At 39.8% G+C, this 20,269-nt stretch overlaps 1 protein-coding gene across 5 annotated transcripts in view; it reads left to right on the forward strand.

Moving 5' to 3' along the window:
• GRAMD1C (GRAM domain containing 1C) overlaps window positions 1-20,269 on the forward strand; it is a 57,825-nt gene that overhangs the window by 5,402 nt on the left and 32,154 nt on the right. For 4 of the 5 annotated variants that reach the window (XR_010073179.1, XM_063351194.1, XM_063351174.1 and 1 more), the window contains exons 3-5: window positions 14,131-14,215; window positions 18,223-18,326; window positions 20,097-20,192. Coding sequence is in view for 4 of the 5 variants with exons in the window: in XM_063351194.1 (XP_063207264.1) it covers window positions 14,131-14,215; window positions 18,223-18,326; window positions 20,097-20,192 (285 nt within the window). In the remaining variant the exon portion in view is untranslated. Of the gene's footprint in view, window positions 1-14,130; window positions 14,216-18,222; window positions 18,327-19,641; window positions 19,939-20,096; window positions 20,193-20,269 lie in introns of those variants that run through there. The other variant, XM_063351199.1, reaches the window with a different exon arrangement.

Here is a 20,269-nt window from a genome sequence, read left to right on the forward strand (position 1 = left end):
GGAAGCTAATGAAAAGGATCCTTGCATCAAAAGTGAAGTTGTTCTGTCTGGGGACTCTAGTTTCTATTAATAAACAGTCAAAGAAAGTTCATATTTGTCTACAATAAGAAGAATGCCTGTGGAAAGAAAGAATAAAAAAGTAAGTCCTTCCCTTTCAATGAAAAGGTAGGTGTGAAGAGTTGAAATCAAGTGGACATTTCAGAAAACTGTTTTTATCTGGGAGGCTTGTTTAAGAAATTGGATATGTGGGGTGCCAGGAAGGTGTTGGAAATAAAATAGGCTTCAAAAAAGCCAGTTTGATTCCAGTGTAATGTCAGTTTAAAGAGTTGGTCAGTGTGAAGGAGTACAACAACAGAAGCAAATAAATGATACACTGAAAAGTGAAGGTAAGCATTTTATTTTTCATAATACAAGAACAAGGGAGGTTGCACCAGATTTGAAAAAGGATTTTGAATTTTGACAAACATGGATTTGGTTTCTATGAGAGAGAGCTAGTCTGTTGGGAGTGTGTGAGAATATCGTATTCTTGGCACAAGTAAACATACATGACTCAAACCTGCACGGGAGGGATGCAGATATACATTACAATTTGGAAGATAATTTATTGCAGCACAGGTACGAGTTGACATACTTTGAGGCCCAAGACTAGTAAGGATTAGAGGAAATATTTCTTGCGTCTATAGTCATTTGAATGCTCCTCCCACCTTTCTCTGAAAGACTCATGTTCACTCTGGGAATGGTTTACTGGGCTTGTTAAATCAGTAACTATGTTTTGGCAGACTGGTATTTAAAGCACTCTGACAGTTGCTTCACCTCCTATGTTGTATACTTGGTGTGTTACTCCTGGAAAAAAAGCTTTTCTTCTCATCTGTGCCTCCAAATGCTTGGGTTGTGAAGGAGAGACATCATTACTTGTGGCATCAGAGGATGATTTTTAGCGTCCTTTTTATTTGCCGTTATGAATCTAAGGAGGATGAGAATTGGATAAATGCTGTAGGTCTCTGAAAAGAATAAAAATCTTAAACTCACTTATGCTGGGGTTTTTTTTTTCCTGAAATGTTGTAACTTTAATATAAATAGCTTTTGCTGTACTTGTAACACTGGTATGTTGTTTGCTTACCTATCTGGAATCTCTAGAACAGGTGCTTTTTTTATGTCCTGTGGCAGCCCTGATTATAAAGAAGCAGACTTCTAAAATAGTAAGAAACGGTAAACTGTAGTTCTGACTAGCCCTTGAACATGGCAGATGAGGCTGAAGTGTTTTTCTCACTTATTTTCACCCTGGGAATCTCTTTATTGCTGTTGATGCAGCTCCAGACTGAGCACTGGCTAGATCTGACTGCCATCAGGTTTCAGCCTGTTCTGATCAAACACTGGCAGGTAGTTGGTGCCCTGTCTAAATAAGCTTACCCAGCTGCAGCAGTGGTAAGTTCTATATAGTATGAATTATTATTACACACACCTAAAGAATTAGTCTAGAATCTGAAAGTTAAGTTTAATAGATGAGGAAGAAAATACTTCGGACTTGTGTGATTTACTTATTTTGTAAGTCACTGGGAACAAACCATCAGAAATGCAATATAGTTCAGAAAATCAGCATGGAGTTGCTAGAATTATGATATCCGTTTAATGAGAAGGGAGTTCATAGCTTATGGAATGAAAGCTTTAAAAGGCAAATCTAGGATATAGAAGTTAAGCTCTTTTTTGGTCTCTGGTTTGGTTACAGCTTTGTTGTTAAGTATTTCTACAAACAAGTAGAGGTGTAACATTGTCTTTTTCAAGTCTGCTGCAGGTGAGCTACTTGCATCCCTTTGTAGGGAAAGAAGACAGGTAAACAAAACTCTACAGGATGTGATTGTTTAGAGGTACATTTAATTAAGTCATTAGCAGCAGCTAGTGGTAGAAAATACTCCAGGAGGTGTTCAAGAAAAAAAATAATAATAAAAATCTGAAATCCTTTGTCGAAGTTTAGGTGATGTGGGACACATACTTACCAATCCAAAAACCTAAGGGCGTTCTAGACAAGAGTGTACGGCTTTTCTACACTAATGACTACTCTGGAAGTTATATTTTGTATCATCCTATGCAGCAGATGGTTATGCAGTAATTGATCTATGTCAAGATTCCTTGGTGATACCGGCAGCGTTTTAGAAATTACATGGAGTAAGTGAGTTTTTTTAGGTAGTGCTTTTTTTATTGAAGTTGCGTGAAGAGTCAGTAAAGCCTACACTTGGGATATTCATGCACAAGCTTTAACTTCAGTTATATGTTCAATGGATATTCATGCACAAGCTTTAACTTCAGTTATACGTTCAGGCTGTGTATTTGTTACTGCAACCCGCTAAAGCCCCTAGGGCAATGACGGATTTCAGGATTCGGGACTTCAGCCTGCTCATAGGACCTCTTAGCTTCTGTTTGCCACTGTTCCTACCCACCAGGAGTCAAGATAATCCCCCCTTGTTCAGAATGAGTGGAGGTATGTGATCAGAGATGTGATCAGATTCCTGTTTTTTTTTTTTTTAAAAAAAAAAAAAATCTTGCTATCACTCTTGCTTCCAAGGGGATTGTTTGTCTCCTTCATGACCTTTTTTTCTCACCAATATTTGTGGACTATTACTAAACTCAAATACAGATCAGAGATGCCAGAGTCCAGTTCTGGGAGAGTAAGGAGGGAAAAGTGCGACTGAGGTATGCCATTCTTTTGCTTTTGTATTTAGCTACTTTTGTATTAAGTAATCTTGGTGGGACTTTTTTTGCAGGTAAGGAATATGAGAGTTCAGAAGTAATGTCTGAACCATGGTGTGTCTGTAGCTGTGATCAGCTTGTGCTGATACACTTCTCCCAATAGCTGACCCTTTTTTGTATGCAGTTAAACAAAAATTATGTGTGGTCTGTCTTTGCTGAAAATGTTTCAATCAAATCTGGTAGCAGCTTTTAATATAGAAATGACTAAGAGTAAAATCTGCATTTGTTTTTTAAGGTAGAAGAGAAAGAGATCAAATTAGATATTTCACAAGAAAAATAGTTTGGGGGTGATCGCTTGGTGAGTGTTACCATCCATGTAATTTCAAATGCAGTAGGGCTACTCGCAGGCTTAAGGAGATGACTAGTATAATTTATACCAACACAGTTCCTGTAGCTGGCTACGGTCACTACTGCATTAACTATGTAACTACTGTTGCAGTTCGTCTAATATGCTCCTACTGGTTTTCACTGTAGTCCTGATTGAAAGATATTTATGTATCCTTCTATGAGTTGCTGAAAAGTAAATGGCACAGATCAGTTATTACATCTGAAGTGCTAAGTAAAAGTGGAATAAATCTTTTGAGAGTTCTTTTGAAAAAAAAAAAAAAACAAACAACAAAAAAACCCAAAACAAAACAAAAACCCCAAAAATCTTGCAGTCACTCTTGCTTCCAAGGGGATTGTCTCCCTCCTCAATGACCTTTTTTTCTGACCAATATTTGGGGGCTGTTAATAGTTAATCAAATACAGATACTGTTACTCAAATACAGATCAGAGATGCGAGAGTCCAGTTCTGGGAGAGTAAGGAGGGAAAAGTGCGACTGAGGTATGCCATTGTTTGCTTCTGTATTTAGCTACTTTTGTATTAAGTAATCTAGGTGGGACTCTTTTGTAGGTAAGGAACATGAAAGTTCAGAAGTAATGTCTTTTAGGTACTTTGTTATATGCAGTCATGCCCCCTGCGGATTTTTTTCTCCTGCTTATTAAATGGATTAAGTCTAAAGAAAAGCAGTTTGATTTTTTTTTTTCATTACTTAGGAGGCCTACAGTGAAAGATCAGGTGAAGGAACAGATGTTCTTACAAATAACATCAGCTAATTGTTTTGCACACAAGCTGTAGGAAGAAAAATGAGTCAGGTGAAACTGCTGTTTAGAAAGGAATGCATTTTTTTCATGCAAAAGGAAATCATCTTGACTGAGCTTTTAATTGCCATTGCATCATGTTAGTATGTTTACGGCTGTTGAAACCTGGACAATGCAGTTACAAGACTCAAACTGGGGAGCAGACAAATTATCTGAGCTAAAGTATAACTTGGTGTTGGGAGAGTGACAGACATTTCAATTAAACAATCTTAAAATAGTAACTGCAGAGTTTATACAAACACAGTTGGTTTATTTGTATTAATTTTGTTGTGTTGTTGTGTGTGTTTCGGGTTTGTGATGTTTTTTTAAATCCTTTTAGTAATTGTATTGCCAATCCTTGTGATAAAGTTGCTAAAAATAAATAAGAAGATTGTTTGAAGTCAGGAAGGTAGGTACAGGTCCACATTTTTTCCCTAAAAGGAAGAGGAGCTAGGCACTTAAGACTCTTGTGATCTTGGCTTGTATTAGTGTCTTGCGGAGGCACTATGAAATATGGTCTCTGGCAGAGGCATTAAAGGCATAATTTTACTGCCAGGTCCAAAGAAGTTATTGCCAGCTACAGACGGTGTTGATGAGGATGCTGAGTAAATCTGAGACTGGAGCATCTTGCCTCCTGGAAGAGCTAAAACTACCTTATTTTTCAGTTTGGAGTTGGGGAGGATGGTTTTTCTGTGGAAGTGTCCAAATCTATTGAACTTCTTGCTTAACCTTTTTAATTAAAATGTAAGTGCTTGAAACAAACTCAGAGGTACTTGGTAGCAGTTACATAAATAATTGTATTTGAACTAGAAATTATCAGCCTTATTGCTAATTACAGACTTCCAGACTCAGGTGTTTAATCAGCTGAAGGTGGCGTTATCTTATAAACAGGAAATGCACTTAAATCACTTTATGCTCGTACTGCTTCTGAGGCCTGAGTCACACTGGTACCCAGGCTTTGGCAGGGCCTTTCTGAGATCACTTTGAGATCTCTTACTGTTTTTCTGATGGAAAGAAATTGCCAATGAATATTTTTCTGTATAGATTTGCTTCCCAATATCTTGCTGCTCCTTCAGCACACAGATTCCCCGTGAAGTATCCTAGCTGTGATTTGGGAAGGCAGAAGAGTTGCCTCGTTTTTCTGGTGAAACCAGTTCCTGCTATTTACATACATAGCTGATCTTGATAACAGAACTGCAGACGATCTAAAGCGTCACCACCCAGCTAGGTGCACAAAGACAACCACTTAATCCTAGCGAGCAGCAGCGTCTTGCAAAATGACTGAAATATGGCCCCATTGTGTTCAATTATCTTCTCCTTTCAGGCATTCAGATTTAAATCTGATTATACAAGTTATTGAAATGCCTTGAAATTCATTTTTCTGTTTCTTCTTTCAGCTCCCTCAGTAAGGCTATGCTAGGAGAGGGATCTCTCCTCCCTGCTTTTGAGTGAGTCATTAGCTGTATCTTCAGCCAAGTGCCCAAGGGGATCCGACGTGTCTGAGGCTGGGCCTTCAGTGAGCTGAGTGGATGCAGCACAGGGACACCTGCTGCTTCTCCTCTTGCTCTGAAACTGTATGTGTGTTGTGATAGCTTCTAGGGACCCAGTCTTGCAGCTGGGGGTGGGTGGGTGGTGCCGTGCAGCAAAGAGGGGCTCCACAGCCCCTTGCTTGTGGTAAGTGGCTCACCCTCTGTGAGGGGTGAAGCTTGTATGCAGGCCACTGTTTCCTATGTAGTCCTCCTCTTTTCCAGAACAGCCCCCTACACAAACTGCAGTTGGAGCCTGACATCATTTAATTAGTCACAGAAATGCAGCAGGCAGGTCCTAGGTAAGACAGATGGAAGGGGACAGACAGCACAAAGAAAGCAGAGCAGATGTGTGCCTGATGTTCCCTTTTCACAGCAGGCAGAGAGGGCTGATGGGCATGCAAAGCCCTTTATCCCTTACCTCAAAGTGTCTGTTCCCTGCCTAGTGTCTACAAAGAATTGAGCTCTGCGTGAGTGGTAGCATATTCATTTTGGGAGCTTGGGTGTGCATGAAGTGTGCCCTGATCTTCTCCCCTCCCTGCTCTGGTGCTAACCCTGTGGAGATTTGTTAGCAAGGGTTTGACTTAAAGCGGGCAATGGCCAAGTCTTGTGTGAGAGTAGATTTAGATCCATGCCAAGTTACCAAGTGTAGATGTACTCTGTTTTTAAGACTGGTGCACAATGGGTGCATGGGCTGTAGCCTCCAGTGACGCAGAGAGGAGGAGCAATGGGCATTGAGTGCTCCTTTCCAAGCTGGTGTTTCCCTGGTGATGGTACTTTCCTCTGCTGTCCCCTTTGGAACTTTTGTGAACTTGAAATGACCTGTGCCACTGCAGTCTGCCTCCCAAAATCCATTTAGATGATAGCGATTTTAGATTGGAAGTGGGCTCTTAAGTTTTATTTGGCTACTTGCTGCAGCGTTTGTATGTGTGTTCTGCAAGGCTAGTGTGTTTCAGCCTGGTCTCCAAGCTTGCACGCAAGCAGAGGCTGGCAGAACGCTAGCTAGCTCTGTTGGATGGTGGCCAGCACCAGCTCTAAGCAAGCGGGTGAGAGAAGGGGGAGCTGCAGAGGCTGCCTGAGTGTTGGCCAGGGATTTGCACGGGTTGGAACAGGTTGCAGGCAGCTTGAGGAGGAGGTATGTGTAGGGGTGTGTGTGTCTTCTGACTTTATGTTAGCTTCATACCTTAGTCAGTTTTATTTCTGAAATGGAGCATATGCTTTTTTCCTCACTGTATGTGTCAAACTTGAGATTTTTATATTCAAATCAGAGTTGTTAGAAAAGTACACTGGCTTCACAGCTAAAAAATGCTTTAAACACTTATTTGCAGAAAATACTGAATACTACAAAGCAATTGCTTCAGAATAAGCAGGGTATAGTCTCAATCCAAACTTTTTTTTTTCAGGGAAAAGTCTATAATATTACTAATGACAAGAGGCTTTGTTATCATTGATAAGAAGGTTATCAGCTTGTTTCCCAAGGACCTTGTTGGACTAGCTTCAGCTGAACCCTATTTCAATGAAATGTAATGGCTTGTGAAATGGATGGGGCTTTGAGCAACCTGGTCGGGTGGAAGGTGTCCCTGCCTGTGGCAGAGGGGTTGGAATTAGGTGATCTTCAAGGTCCTTCCCAACCTAAACCATTATACGATTCTATGAAATTGAGCTAATTCTGGTGGGATCTTGAAGGAGAAACTTGGGGGAGACCCTCACACGTTTTAAGCGGAAGCACTTTGTTACAAAATTCTTGCACATCTTTTCTACTGTTTAAGAAATAACACTTTTGAAATGTTAAAAAACATTTAAAAAATAATCTTCAACTGGTTGTGCAACTTCATTCTCTGTAGAAATACCCTTACATCATCCAACTCTTTAAACATTAAGTCTTTCAAGTTTTCTTTCTGCTTGGGAAGGAGGCCAAATCTAAAAATTCTTCATGAAAAAATGATACTTTTGGTCTATTTCTAATTATATAACCTGATGCTAGCAGCATAGTTCCCAGTATTTCATATGATGCTAAATTTTCTTGTCTGTCAAAATCATAATTGTGACAATGTTGGTTGTAGAATTTGTAGGCTGTCTTCCAAGCTGTGCTCCAACATGATTTGATATTTGTACTTATATAGGCAAAGCTCAAGTAGGAGACCTTCTTTCCTGCTTTTGGAAGGACAAGGTGGAAGTGCAGGAGTTGACCAGGCCTTCCGTGAGCAGGATTTCCAGTTCAGCAGAGTTCATGTCACACCATGGGGTAAACAGCTGTGATACAGTAGTTGACCAGAACTGCTGCATGTCAGGCTTATGACCATGGTGGAGTAGTTTCTTCCTACATGGATTTTTGGAAGCTACTTGTGTTAGTGCTAAATAATAGTCTGTCTGACGTTTTCGGTGTGCCTGCCCATGTATCTGTGAGAACTAGTAAATAGTAACATTCATTCTGGAGGGACAAGGGACTCTGTCTTTAGCCTTGTTTATGGGATCTCATAGGATTTAAAAAAAAAAAATAAAAATCCCAACACAAAACCCCTGAACAAACAAACAAAACACTAGAAAATACAGTAGCTTGAGTATTTGCTCATGACCTATATTTTAATATCCCTTCCTTGAAATTTTATTGTTGTATTTCTAATAGAAGAAAGACATAGTTGCACCAAAATTCTTACTGGATGCCACTCAGCTTGTACACAGATGCCACTGAAGGAGAACTACCATTGGTTTGCTTTCTGCTCAGTTACTAAGAAATGTTAAAATCTGTTTCACATTCAGCCTCTGCAAATCAGAGGGGGGCTGGGCCACAGAAAGGGACGTAATGACCCTATGCACAGCCCAGTGCCTGCCAGTGGCCCTCTGGAAGACTGCCCTGTGCTTATGAGACTCCCCTCTCTGGGGAAGTTAAGGGTGAATGAGGAAGAGTGTATAATGAACGTAAGTAAAATAGTCCTGTCTCCTTAAACTCTTCCACCTCCCACTGTGGTTATGAGCTTGTTTCCATTTCCTTGAGAGCATGGGAACTTTTGGAAAGCAGGCGCCTAGGGAATACAATGGCTGAGCCAACCCTGGCAACAGTTGCTTGTTTTTCTTTTTTTTATTGGTTGACGTGCCTCGTATGACCTATGAATTAAATACAAATGTACTTAATAAATGTATCCACACCTGGATAATCAGATGTGATCAAATAGCGCCTTATTTAAAAAAAAAAAACAACACGAAAGTGGACACTTTGTACACATCCAGTCCAAAAGTGCACAGTGTACTACTGTACATAACACAGTAAGTCACCCTAAATAAGATGGTGTTGATCTTCAGGTCTTGTGAGAGCTTCTTTCCCTGTGCAAATTTAATGTTTTTGTACTTCAAGAGAAAGAAAAGGACAGTAAGTTACTGCTAGTAAAGCTTACGAGTACTCAATAATTGAAAGTTATTTCTAACCTCAAATTTTTCTGTGATTTTGTCAAGGAATGGTTAGTGAAAATAGATGACCGAAACAGTAGATCTGGACTGTTTGCTTGTGACAGAGTAAACAGAGAACAAGTCTTGACACTTTCAAAATACATCTTCATGCTTGTTTTCAGAAGAAATAGAAAACTGTGCCCTAGAACTGTGAAAAGATAAGGGAGGCTGGTAGTCACATGAATGTGAGCTTCCACTGTGATTCTGTGCCTAACAGCAAGTGTGAGTCGGATTTGTGTGTGTTTGCAGTGACTCCTGCAATGCTATGTCTATCTCTCAAGAAGCACATTGAAAATAAGAGGGGATTCAGAAGAGCCAAGAGAATAAGTCTGAAAAAAACCTCTTTGCTAATAGACTTCAGAAGCTTAATCCCCATCCCAAAAGAAGATATGGGGTAACTTGCGCACAATCCAGAAGTAATTCACAAAATAAGGATAAGATTAACCAACAGACCATTAGAAGAACTATCCGTAGGCTAGGATGGATTTTTCCATCAGGAGTGACTTTTAATTCAAGAAGGTAAAATATTTTTTTTTTCTTTCACAAAGGAAAATTTGGTCATTGTAGCTCTGGTTTTAAAGCAGAAGCTAAATTGTGGGATAGCTGTGGCTTGTGCATTATAGATTAGATTGGATGGTCATAATGAACTTTTGTGGACTGAAGAACCAGCTGCGGTGGGATCAACACGTTTCTGATGGCAGAAAGGCTTGTCAGACTTGGCACATTTTACAGGTAGCCTCGGCAGAGTGATGACATCTCAGTGTGCCAAGGGAGTTGTTCTTGTGTTTATAGACACGTCCGCCTGAATCTGTTTTGGACTATGTGAAATCTTAAGTTTGCCTTCCTTATACTGCTAAATGAGGCTTTTGTTTAGGGCTGTTAACTTAGTTCTTCCTAGCCTAGTGAGGCTTTAGACTCACTGAAAGTGTTTTGGTTGTTTTTGTGGCTTTTTTTTCCCCCTCCTAGTTAAATTTCAAGAATACATGTAGTCTTTTTGTATAAACTCAGACTCTTCTCTGGTGGTGTGCTATTCTTCTGGAGGCTGTTTTCTTTTTCTTTCTCCTAGTACTAAGCAGGATTTTAGATGGATTTGAAGCGGGGGGGAAACAATGTATTCTTTAGTACAAGTGTAAGTTTTTGCCAGGATATTTAATGTTTGTTTTGATGTGCTAGTGTAGGATTAAAAATTACTTTCATCCTAAATTTACTAATACCTCCAAATTTGTTTTCAACTGTGTCTAGAAACTTCATAGGAAAGTACAGGTCAAGCTCTTCTGTCTTTGGGGAATAGCGCATCAGGTGGTTTTTAAGTGGGGTGTAGAGATAGTGGCATGGATTTTCTTGCTGGTAGACAGAGGAGCAAAGCCATACATCTCATTGGCCACATTTTGATGGTTAAGCAAGGCTTCTGAGCATAAAGGGGGAGTAGGTTGGGTGGCGTATTGGCTTGTTTGACTCTGGGACCCAGAATCAACACTTGGTGGTAACTGATACCAAGACTGAAGCTCAGTGAGAGGCATGTGTGCATCTCTCCAAATGAGGTGACATCAGAGTTGCATTACTCTGGTGGTGAGGTCAGCTTACCTACATCCTTGGCTGTTTGTATTCATAGCTGCATGTCAAAACTATAGAATGCAAATTGTCAGGTAACATGTGGTTTTTGTGGTGTCTCAAAGCAAGGGGAAAGCACTAACAAAACAAATGTGTAATTATTACTGTCGTTAGCAAATGTTAAAAAATGTGCACACCGTTCTGCTGAGGTTGATTGACTACTTGCATGCTTAGTGATACGTGCAATCAAATAATTTCCTAACAATTAGCATTTTTGCTGTACTCCTGGGAGAAGGTGTAGCTTAATTTTCCTCCACAGTTTGCTAAGTGGCTCAAATTATTTGCAGTGTCCACACTTTGAAGATGTGCATGTGAAGGGGAACTGTTCTTTAACAGGCTTCTATCATGTAAATAACTCGGCTTAGTCCTACTTAAGTTAACATATATTTTTTTCTGGAAGATGACTTTATATAGTTGGACTCTGGTCTATTTCTAAACAAGGTATGAGAATCACTTCATTATGTGTCTTCAAGTAGTATCTGGTTTTTACACAACTGTCTTCTGTAAAACTTTCTGGATGACACTGTAAAGGTTTTCTGCTTATGCTATTTCACAGGTTTCTGGTATATTTTTGTGGCTTTAGACAACGAGTGCTAATATTTTGTTGGCTGGACTTAATAATTTTCTTAGTGATTAAATATAGCATACCCATAAATGCCTAAGATTATCCTCAGGCAAAGTGTTTGCCTGACAACTTATAACTAAACTTAGAAATGTGCATGTGTTAAAAATGAGTTGCTGTTTTCATCTGTTAAATGCCGTCCTACAGCCTAATTTATGCCTTTCTTCTTTTAATATTTGATGGTAAGTTTTGTAACCCAGAGGTGGCAACCTGCCTCAAATGCTGTCAAGTCTTGGATATTATAATAGTGATTATGAGAGATGCTGTGTTCATAGAAATGAAAATGTCGTATGTTCTTCACTTTAAGGAAATTGGTAGTGCCAATAGTGTTAAAATTGTCCTGTTGTTTCCTGAGTCCATTGAGTAACCTCTTAAGCACCAAGCCACTTACAGATCTAAGTGAGCTAGTTTTCGTACAAAGTAAGGAAAAGATAAGGTTAAAAAGTTTCAATGTGCTCACTTTTCTGTAGATTAGATAAGGATTCAGAGCAGGCTCTTCATAAATGTCCTAAAAGCTCAGTAGAAATCTACAACTAATAAGAGGATTTCTGTCTGTCACTTGTGACAAAGAACACTTCTAAATGCCGGCAAGGATTTCTCAGACAAGCTATAGCAGGTTTTATGCTCTAGGAAAAAAATTCATTTCTAAATAAAACTCAAAGATATCTTGAGTTTGTATTCTTGGAGCTGTTGAACTGGCTGATTCAGGCACTAATACAAACGTGTCTGTGATACTGTAATGTTCGTGTTCTCCTCTTCCTGATTCCTTTTGTCTTGTAACCACAAAAGTGCTTAAGTTCACTGTAGCTCTTATCTCTTGTATGCAGCATGTTTGAGAAACTGCTTCTCTCCTTAAAATCATGGCCTCTTAGATCATGGTTTCATAAATCAGGCTTGAAGATTGTGAAGTTTCTCTTGCTGTCATGGGAAGTTTCTCTTCCCCTTGTATGTTAGTGTTGTCATCACAAGCTCAGGCTTCAGTCAATTGAGGTATGACTGTGTAAACTGTAGGGTCTCTGGAACTACAGGTGGAAACTTCATAGATCTGAGTTAACTTTTCAGTTTTCCCTGTGTCTCTGTCTAGAGTAATTGCAAAGAACTCAATTTCTTCAAAGTGGTGCAGTCATTGGATGCCTGTTTCATATGATCAGTTAAAAGTGTGTGTTTCAGGGCATGATGTGTCAAGGCCAAGAAACCTTAGCCTGTCTGCTTTAGTAGGTGACATGCTCTCCATGCTCTTTCATAATCTCAGAAATAGCTGAAATATAACTGGAGGCGTACAGCTTAGAGGACGTCTGACATGTTGCCCTATTAGTTGTACCTAAAACTTTCATGCTTGCTTTTCTCAGAAGTGGGGGGGTGGACATACTTTCTTTCTCCCTCCCTCACTTTTGCCTTTTTGCATTGCAATGCTCAGAATACTACTGGACTGCAAATATGTACTCACCAGTGGTCAGACATAAAGACTTTCCTTTATTGATGGTAATAGAAGGTAACGTTAACTTTCTTTAAAAGCTGGAGTGACTCAAGGTGACATTGCCCTGTCTTGTGTGCACTTAAACACCTGACCTTGAAGTAGCGCTTATGTGTTCTTGTGGCCAAAGAACTCAATTGTCAAGTACGGGTAGATGACAGACCATCATAGGATGTGTCTGTAGTGGTGTTCAGGGAACTTTTGAACTGCAAGAAGCAGGAATATCTTCTATAGAAAATAGCAAAATGTGAGAACCTTGATGAGGTGGAGGCACTGTTGACACTCACTTATTAACACCCTTAAGCTGAAGATAGTCTATGTATGTTCTGGGATTGTTTTCACAACAAGCACGGACATAATGAAAGGGTAGTGACCAACTAACACACTGCAGGAGTGTGGTAAAACTATGGGCTTTTTAGTAAACATGCTGCAAGGTCATACAGTCAAAAGCAGTTCTTTGCCTCTTTTCTACTTTCTTCTCCCACCCCAAACATAAATAGCCACTGATCTTATAGTAAAGATGGGTTTAGTGATGAATATCAAGTTTTGGCGTAATACAGGTGTTCAAGGAGAGAACAGCAACCACATGCTTAAGATCTTTAGAAAGGTTAAAGGGGAAAAAAAAAGGTGTAAAAGAGGCCTTTGTAGTATACTTATACCTGGTTTTTGTAACACTTGAAAGTGACTTCTTCCTGTATTAACTATAGTCCAGATGAGTCATTGTCTTTTACAGCCTTAAGTTAGAATGGCCCCTAAAATAAGTAACTGACATCTGTTAAGGAAAAAAAAAAAGACCTTGTTATTACTGCAAACGAAAAATATGGCTTTTACAGCAGAATTGTTTCTGGAGAACATGCTGAAGCTCTTTATTTGAATGGGAGCAGCGGCATTTGCTTGTAAGAATAAGGAGTTAAAGTCCATCAAGATTAATCTTCTTTGCTGTGAGTTGAAGATTTGAATCTTAAATAAACCATAGACAGCGATCTTAAGTATGGGGTGAAATGTAGAACAGGTCAGGAAATCAAGGGGTGATGATGGTGTTGCTATTTGTGTTTACTGGAAGAAACTTTGGCCTTTATTCCTACAGGAATCCTAATTATAGTAACTGGCAAAAAATCCACTGCACTGTAGTATTCCCAAAATGGTACTCCAATTAGAAACTGGTGTTACAGGTCGTGCCCTTGTGTCCAGCTATTGGCCTGCAGGAGGACTTGATCTACTTTGTCACCTCCTATGTTGTGGCCTTGCTGCCTCTTGATTTAGTGTGCGCTAGAAGACTTAGCCCTGGAAGGGGCTCTCATGTCCTTATGGGTGGAGCAGGTTGCCATCATACAACTGTAATGCCTTGTAACTGGCATCTGGCCTCAGGCAGGGAACAGTTTGGCCAGTCCTATCCTAAATACTGGAAGCACACTGTTACGTAAGCAAGCATAAAGTTACAGCGATGATTATATTTAGATGCCACCTATTCTTCATTGCTCTTTTGATGTTCATTTGTTCAAGATAAAATTACACATCCAGTATGAAGACAGTCAATGGCTGAAAATAAATCTGTTTGCTTAACCTTTTGCCATTCTTTGTTGCAGCTCTCAAGTTCCACTTACAAATATAGGAGTGAGGAATTCAAGAGACAGTTTTCTCATCTGCCAGACTCGGAGAGACTCATAGTAGGTAAGATGTAATCACACCAAAAGTGCTTGTCTCCTAACTCCAGATTGCAGTAGTGCCAAGGTGTTTTTTTTAATGGCAAATTCTGACTACAGCTGATACCTTCCTATTCTCCTGTTATCTGAACTAGCATCAGATAACTTCAGGGAAAGTCAGGTCCATACTCCTCTCCTATACTGCCTGCTTTGTGAAAAAGACAGATTCCTTTTGGAGGTTGAGAAGTGAAGGAGAGGATATAGAATTCTCCAGTTCATCTAGATGTGGGATGGGAGCCTCAATGTCTTTTCCTGCTGCTACTTTTTAGTGGATTTTAGACAAAGCTGTTTCTGACAGCAGTGGAAATGTGACTGCCTGACAGCTGTTAGGGGATAAGCTGGAAAGAAAGGTCACTGTGCAGGGTCAGGGTGAGCACTGAGCATGTAGACTCAACATATGTGCACTGATGAGTTTGTGCAATGTGAGTGTGAAAAGAACAGAGGTAGAATTAGATCCTGAGAGCAGTGAATTTGTTTTATGTTCTTTCCAGTGTGGACAACCAACTTGGAAGTGTCATAACCATTAATTTTCTATCCTGTGAGTGTCTGAGTTCTCTCTTCTTTACTTTAAAGAGACAACTAGTTATGACTGAGTCAGTTGCCATAGATGTTGAGGGAGGAGGGAGTGATTCCATAGTTGTAACGGTTTGGTACTTGGATGCAAAGGTAAGGGATGTTGCTTCAGTGACTCTTAAGTAAGCAGATCATCCTTAGCAGAAGCTTTTCCTTTGCACCCTGGAACTAAGCCTAGACCCTTGCCCTAGGCATCTTGGTTAATGTGACTTCTGGGACTGAGTGACACGGTGGATACTTGTAATTTAAAAGAATCTTTTCAGAGACAAATGCCAGCTATGTGGTATGAGGACAAAAAATGCAGTAGTTAAGCGTGTCATTCCTATCATCCTTCATAGGAGATCATTGGAAAACACAAACCAATCTTCGTTTTGTCCTGACTTACATCCAAGTGTACAGCTTTCTATTTGTCAACATGGTATATTAAGGGCAGATAAAAACATTTTATGCCCCATGCTGGTCTGTGCAGTTATAGTTACTGCTCAGGCTAGTGCTGAGCATGAAGTGCACTATCTGGTACTGTGCAAATCTATTAGTTCTAGGTTGGCTTATGCCTCGAGCGGAGGTTTTTCACAGCCCAGCATACCACGTTAGCTTATCCATTTGCTCATGACATGGGTGCAAGTGTAGAAGTAACGCTCAACTGGAAGAGTAGAGGTGGTAAGTGCATGGGGTGGGAGGGGACAGAAGCAGGTGGCAGAGAATATCGAACTATGGTACATAAGGAAAGACATCATTGAGGGTGACAGAGCACTGGAACAGGCTGCCCAAAGAGATTGTGGAATCTCCTTCTCTGGAGATATCCAAAACCCACCTAGACGCGTTCCTGTCCAGCCTGCTCTAGGTGAACCTGCTCAGGCAGGGGGGTTGGACTAGATGATCTCCAAAGGTCCGTTGTCACCCCTACCATTCTGTGTGATTCTATGAGAATTTCTTGGCACTGAAATGTTCCTTTTGAGCTCTGACTCCCTGTTTTGGTCCACTGCAAAATCCAAAGGCGGCAAGCATATAACCCTATCTCCTTTGCGTGCAGTGGTGCACCTTATTCCCTCTTTTATCACTACTTGCCTTGCAGCTGCCCAAACACTATGTAACACATACACTGTCCAAGAAACATGTGGTGTTTCTATACAAAAGTGGCATTGTGACTATTTAAAGGTCATCTCTCATCTTATGTAACCTTTAAGGAAGTGAATATTGAGAGGCTGTTGGTATATCTTTGCAGCATGCCAAGTTTCTTCTGGGTTAATGGAAGACAAATCAGAGCTTTTGCTTGCACAGAAACAGTTAAATCCCTGTGTCCTTTTTCAGCCTCAGAAGAAGGCAGTTATCCTTTGAAATGCCTTCTGTGTTTTTAAAATACTTGAGTTCCGTACAGAAGTAAAACAGAAGAAAAGGATATTACTTCAAAGCATTGTTTTGGTGTTTCTCCTTACGCAGGATTGATACAGAAAGCTGTGGAGTGAGCTCTGAAGCACAGTTCCAATGAACAGACTGCCTAGGGCTTGGAGAAAGATTTAGTAATGGGTTAATCTCAACAGTATAGCAGCTGCTCCATCAGAAGCAAAGTCATTGCTTTATACACATTTTTTTGAAAATGTGTGTAAAAAGCAGTGCTCCTTTGGAAGGACTTTTTCCATCCTCCAGACAAAGAGCTCTTTTGCTTGATGCAGAGAAACTTACCACAGGCTTTACAGTGCTCAAAGAAGCAATTACTTGCTGCTGTTCACTAAAAGAACTGTAACTGCTCCTGTTCTTCACTTAGCTGTTAAAAAAGAAGCGAGTATTCCACTGTAATGATCCCTATATATAAAGATTATATGAAATATAATTCTTATAATGAAAGAGAGGTGACTTAGACTTTTGAAATGGGAGTTTAAAGGAGTGCCACTACTTCAATTTGTCTGAAAATATTGTTTACAAGCACCATCTTAAGTTACTGGCTCTGAAGACTTAGAAGGAGAAATGCTAATCTCTCCCTTTTATTTTGATATTCTCTCTTGTGTAGGTAGGTCATGGTGGTATCACTCATCACTTGCCCAGTGCTCCAATATTTATAGGTCTGAATCCCTTTTCCTCCCCCAAACATAGAAGTTGGATGCAAACTTCTTAGTAACGTTTTCCTCCAGTCCTTAACAGACTCCTGCTGCCTTCCCTCTCCCAGCATTTTGGTATCTGACTTGTCTTTAAACATGCACTTAAAACTTACTGATTTGGATTTCTTTAAGTTTATGTAATTCTGTTTGCAGTTATGTCTCCAAGGGTTGTATACGTGCCTCATGTTTGTTGCAAGAAACTTTATTTCCACTTGATTATTTGAGGGGAAAAAACCAAGAGAATTTGAAAAAAAAAAAAATCATAATAAAAGCTTCTGTAGATGCAGACTTACACTGAAGTTAGGATGGTGAGGGACTCATGAACCTCTTGGTACTTGAACAAGAACCATTTTCATATTCTTGCTATCCACAAAATCAAAATTCTGGCTCAGACAATACCAGATACAGTGCTTTTCAAAATAACAGAACTCGTTGATACCTCTAAAATTGTTAACATCCTGCATTAATAGCTACATTCTGGATATTTTCAATACATAAGGTAACGGTCTTTAGGTTGGAGCTTCCAAAAGGGATCTGTCTTAACTTTCTAGTAGTAGTACTTCTGAAAATTCCCTTTGTTTGAATCTTCGGGCTCATAATTATGAAAGTTGTCTCAGAGAGGCTTTTTAAAACTGCAACCAAATCGTCTGCTCTTGTTCTTAATTAGCAGGTATCTGATGGTGGGTAATTGCATTCTAGATGAAATCTGTTTCTCAATAGGGATGTTTCAGCCAGAGGCAGTATCATAATAAAAATGGCAGTCAGCTTTAGAAAATATCCCCTGCCTGAAGAACTGTATAGCTTCAAGCTGCCTTTTAGTGTCTCACTCTGCAGATAGTTTTAGCTTATGATAGGATCTGTTTAGTGGAAAATTATTATCTTACTACAACATATGAACTACTGTTATGTAGGAGTTGACAGTATAATCTGTTTTACTATAAATGTTTGTGTATTCTGTTGTTCAGGCGCTTTGAAGTTTGACTTATGAATGTGCACTTCATTGACTTCTTCAGTGTACTCCTGATCTTGCCTGATACATCTTCCCTGAAAATATAGGGTAATGCACAGGGGGCCAATACATGGAGTGCTGTTGTCACACTGATGCTTCCATCAACTCTGGCTTTGGGGTGTTCCCACACGTTGTCTGGATGCAACCCAGTACAAGTCTGCCTTCAAAGACTTTTGAAGAGTGAAAGAAATGGCTTTTTATTTATATTGCAGTACCCTTGTCTCATTTAAAGTTAACAGGTTTGGGTCAACTGAGCTGCAATAAGTGAGTAAACGGTCTCTTGTTCTTTACATGTAGATTATGCTTGTGCACTCCAGAAGGATATCCTGCTGCAAGGACGCTTGTATCTCTCTGAAAACTGGCTCTGTTTCCACAGCAACATTTTCCGATGGGAGACCACGGTAAGATCTCTTAGCTCATGTGAATCCCACCTCTTCTTTGTCCTGGACTATTGGGATATAAGAGTGTCTCAAACAAATCTTAACCCTGTCAATTTCATGCTAGTAACTTTGAGCTGAAGAGAAAGAGCCTGCATCCCTGTGTAGAAATGCAGATCCACTGCTTCATAAAATGAGAACAGCATTGGAGACATCTGAATGCTGAAGTAAGCCGGCTCAGTCAGTCATTCAGCATAGGAAGGAATTCAGGAGTTATGCTAAATCTGATCTCTTTCACTTCTGGATGACAGTTTGCCTCTCCTTACCAAGGAGAGTTGCTCTATAAAAGGATGTAACACATAATGTTCTCCTGTAACACCAGGAACATGATACAGTACATGGTGTTGCCCTATTCAAGAAGTCTCCAGCATTGAACCTTGCTTGGTTTAGTCTTCCATGTAAATATCAGCATCTAAGAACAGCTGAAGAGAAGCTATAAATGATCTCTGCAAGTTCTCATACTGTGGTATGTAGCTTTTGAACAGTATGAGCAAAAGTAGACATTTGTGACATGTTAGCTCTCTATTTCTGTCAAATTAGGTTAATGAATTAAAACTTTTCATTCAAGTAGTTGTTGCACCTGCTGTAGAAATAGTATGAGGCAGTGAATGAGAAAAGGAAGGTAACCTAGTTAATGGGTGTTGGAGATGCATCAAAATGTTCTGCAGCTGTGAGACTGCTCACACCTAAAGTTAATCTCTTATTCTGCTATGTGTGCCCTGAAATACACAGGACAGACAACAAATAGCTTGTGTACTTAAGACAAAGAGGGGGTGTAGAAATGCTTAATTTCATCAGATGTATTTGACGATTGAATGTTTCTTATTGTAGACTTGAGTTCTTTTAAAAATCCTGTTGAAGTTACACCCTTGAATATATAAACTATTCAAAGACTGATTTTTTTTTTTTTTTCAGCCAAAACAGCACACATCCTAGTAACTTGTTCCTGACTACCTAACAGAGTCGTATCTTAAGGCAATCTGAGCTCATCAGCTAGAGTGCTAGAGCCAAGCTTTGGGATCCTCCTTAGCAGGCTGTGTTGATGCAGAGAGAGAGAGTGGAGGACATTCTGCACACACAGGAAAAAGCAAAAATCTAACTGTATGTTCTTCCTTTCTCTGAGCTGAATGGCAGCACAGCCTTATCTTCTAGGGAAGGGGGTAGGCTAAATAGAAATGGCTTGTTGCAGCCAGTCAGACCGTGCTCTTCCAAACAGAAACATTTTGAGTACTGATATGCAAGGCAAACGTACCCAAGCAGGAAGACTTCCTTCCAATGTCTGGATGGCAAATAAAACTCTGAAAATGGACTAGATTGCAAACTTCTGAGAGATGACATAGACAAGATAGTCTATTATCTGATCTGCGTCCTGCCTTATGTATAGGGTACTGATGCGGATTGGTTTTCAGATCTGTGGTTTGTATGTGGTTGGGATTGTGCCCTCAATCCCCATTGCTGGAGGAGCGGAAGGAAAGAAGAAAGAATTACTTGCTTCCCTAGTCCTAGTATGAAAGAGGAGGAAACTTACTCTCAAGTCATGTTAACTTGCCTCTACTTTGGAATGCTTGCTGTTAAGGTTAGCAAGTGGGGATAGTAATTGCCTTTGTGATCTCAACTGATTTGCATCCCAGGGTTTGGGGTTAGTTTAAGTTCCTCTTGAGTGTTCTGTGACTTGTAAATTTTTAGTCTTAACAGTTATTTTTAATGTGTTTTATTAACTCTGTTTCTGCTTAGATTTCTATTGCCTTGAAGGACATCACTTTCATGACAAAGGAGAAAACTGCTCGGCTCATTCCAAATGCCATACAAATAGCAACAAAAGGAGAGAAGGTGAAAACCTGTATTTAAATATGATTGTGGGTTTTTTTAAATTATAATGTCCAGGGCAGAGCACTTGTAGTTTTAAA

The sequence above is a fragment of the Chroicocephalus ridibundus genome, chromosome 1 (genome assembly GCF_963924245.1).
Source record: "Chroicocephalus ridibundus chromosome 1, bChrRid1.1, whole genome shotgun sequence".
In the NCBI taxonomy this organism is placed as follows: domain Eukaryota; kingdom Metazoa; phylum Chordata; class Aves; order Charadriiformes; family Laridae; genus Chroicocephalus; species Chroicocephalus ridibundus.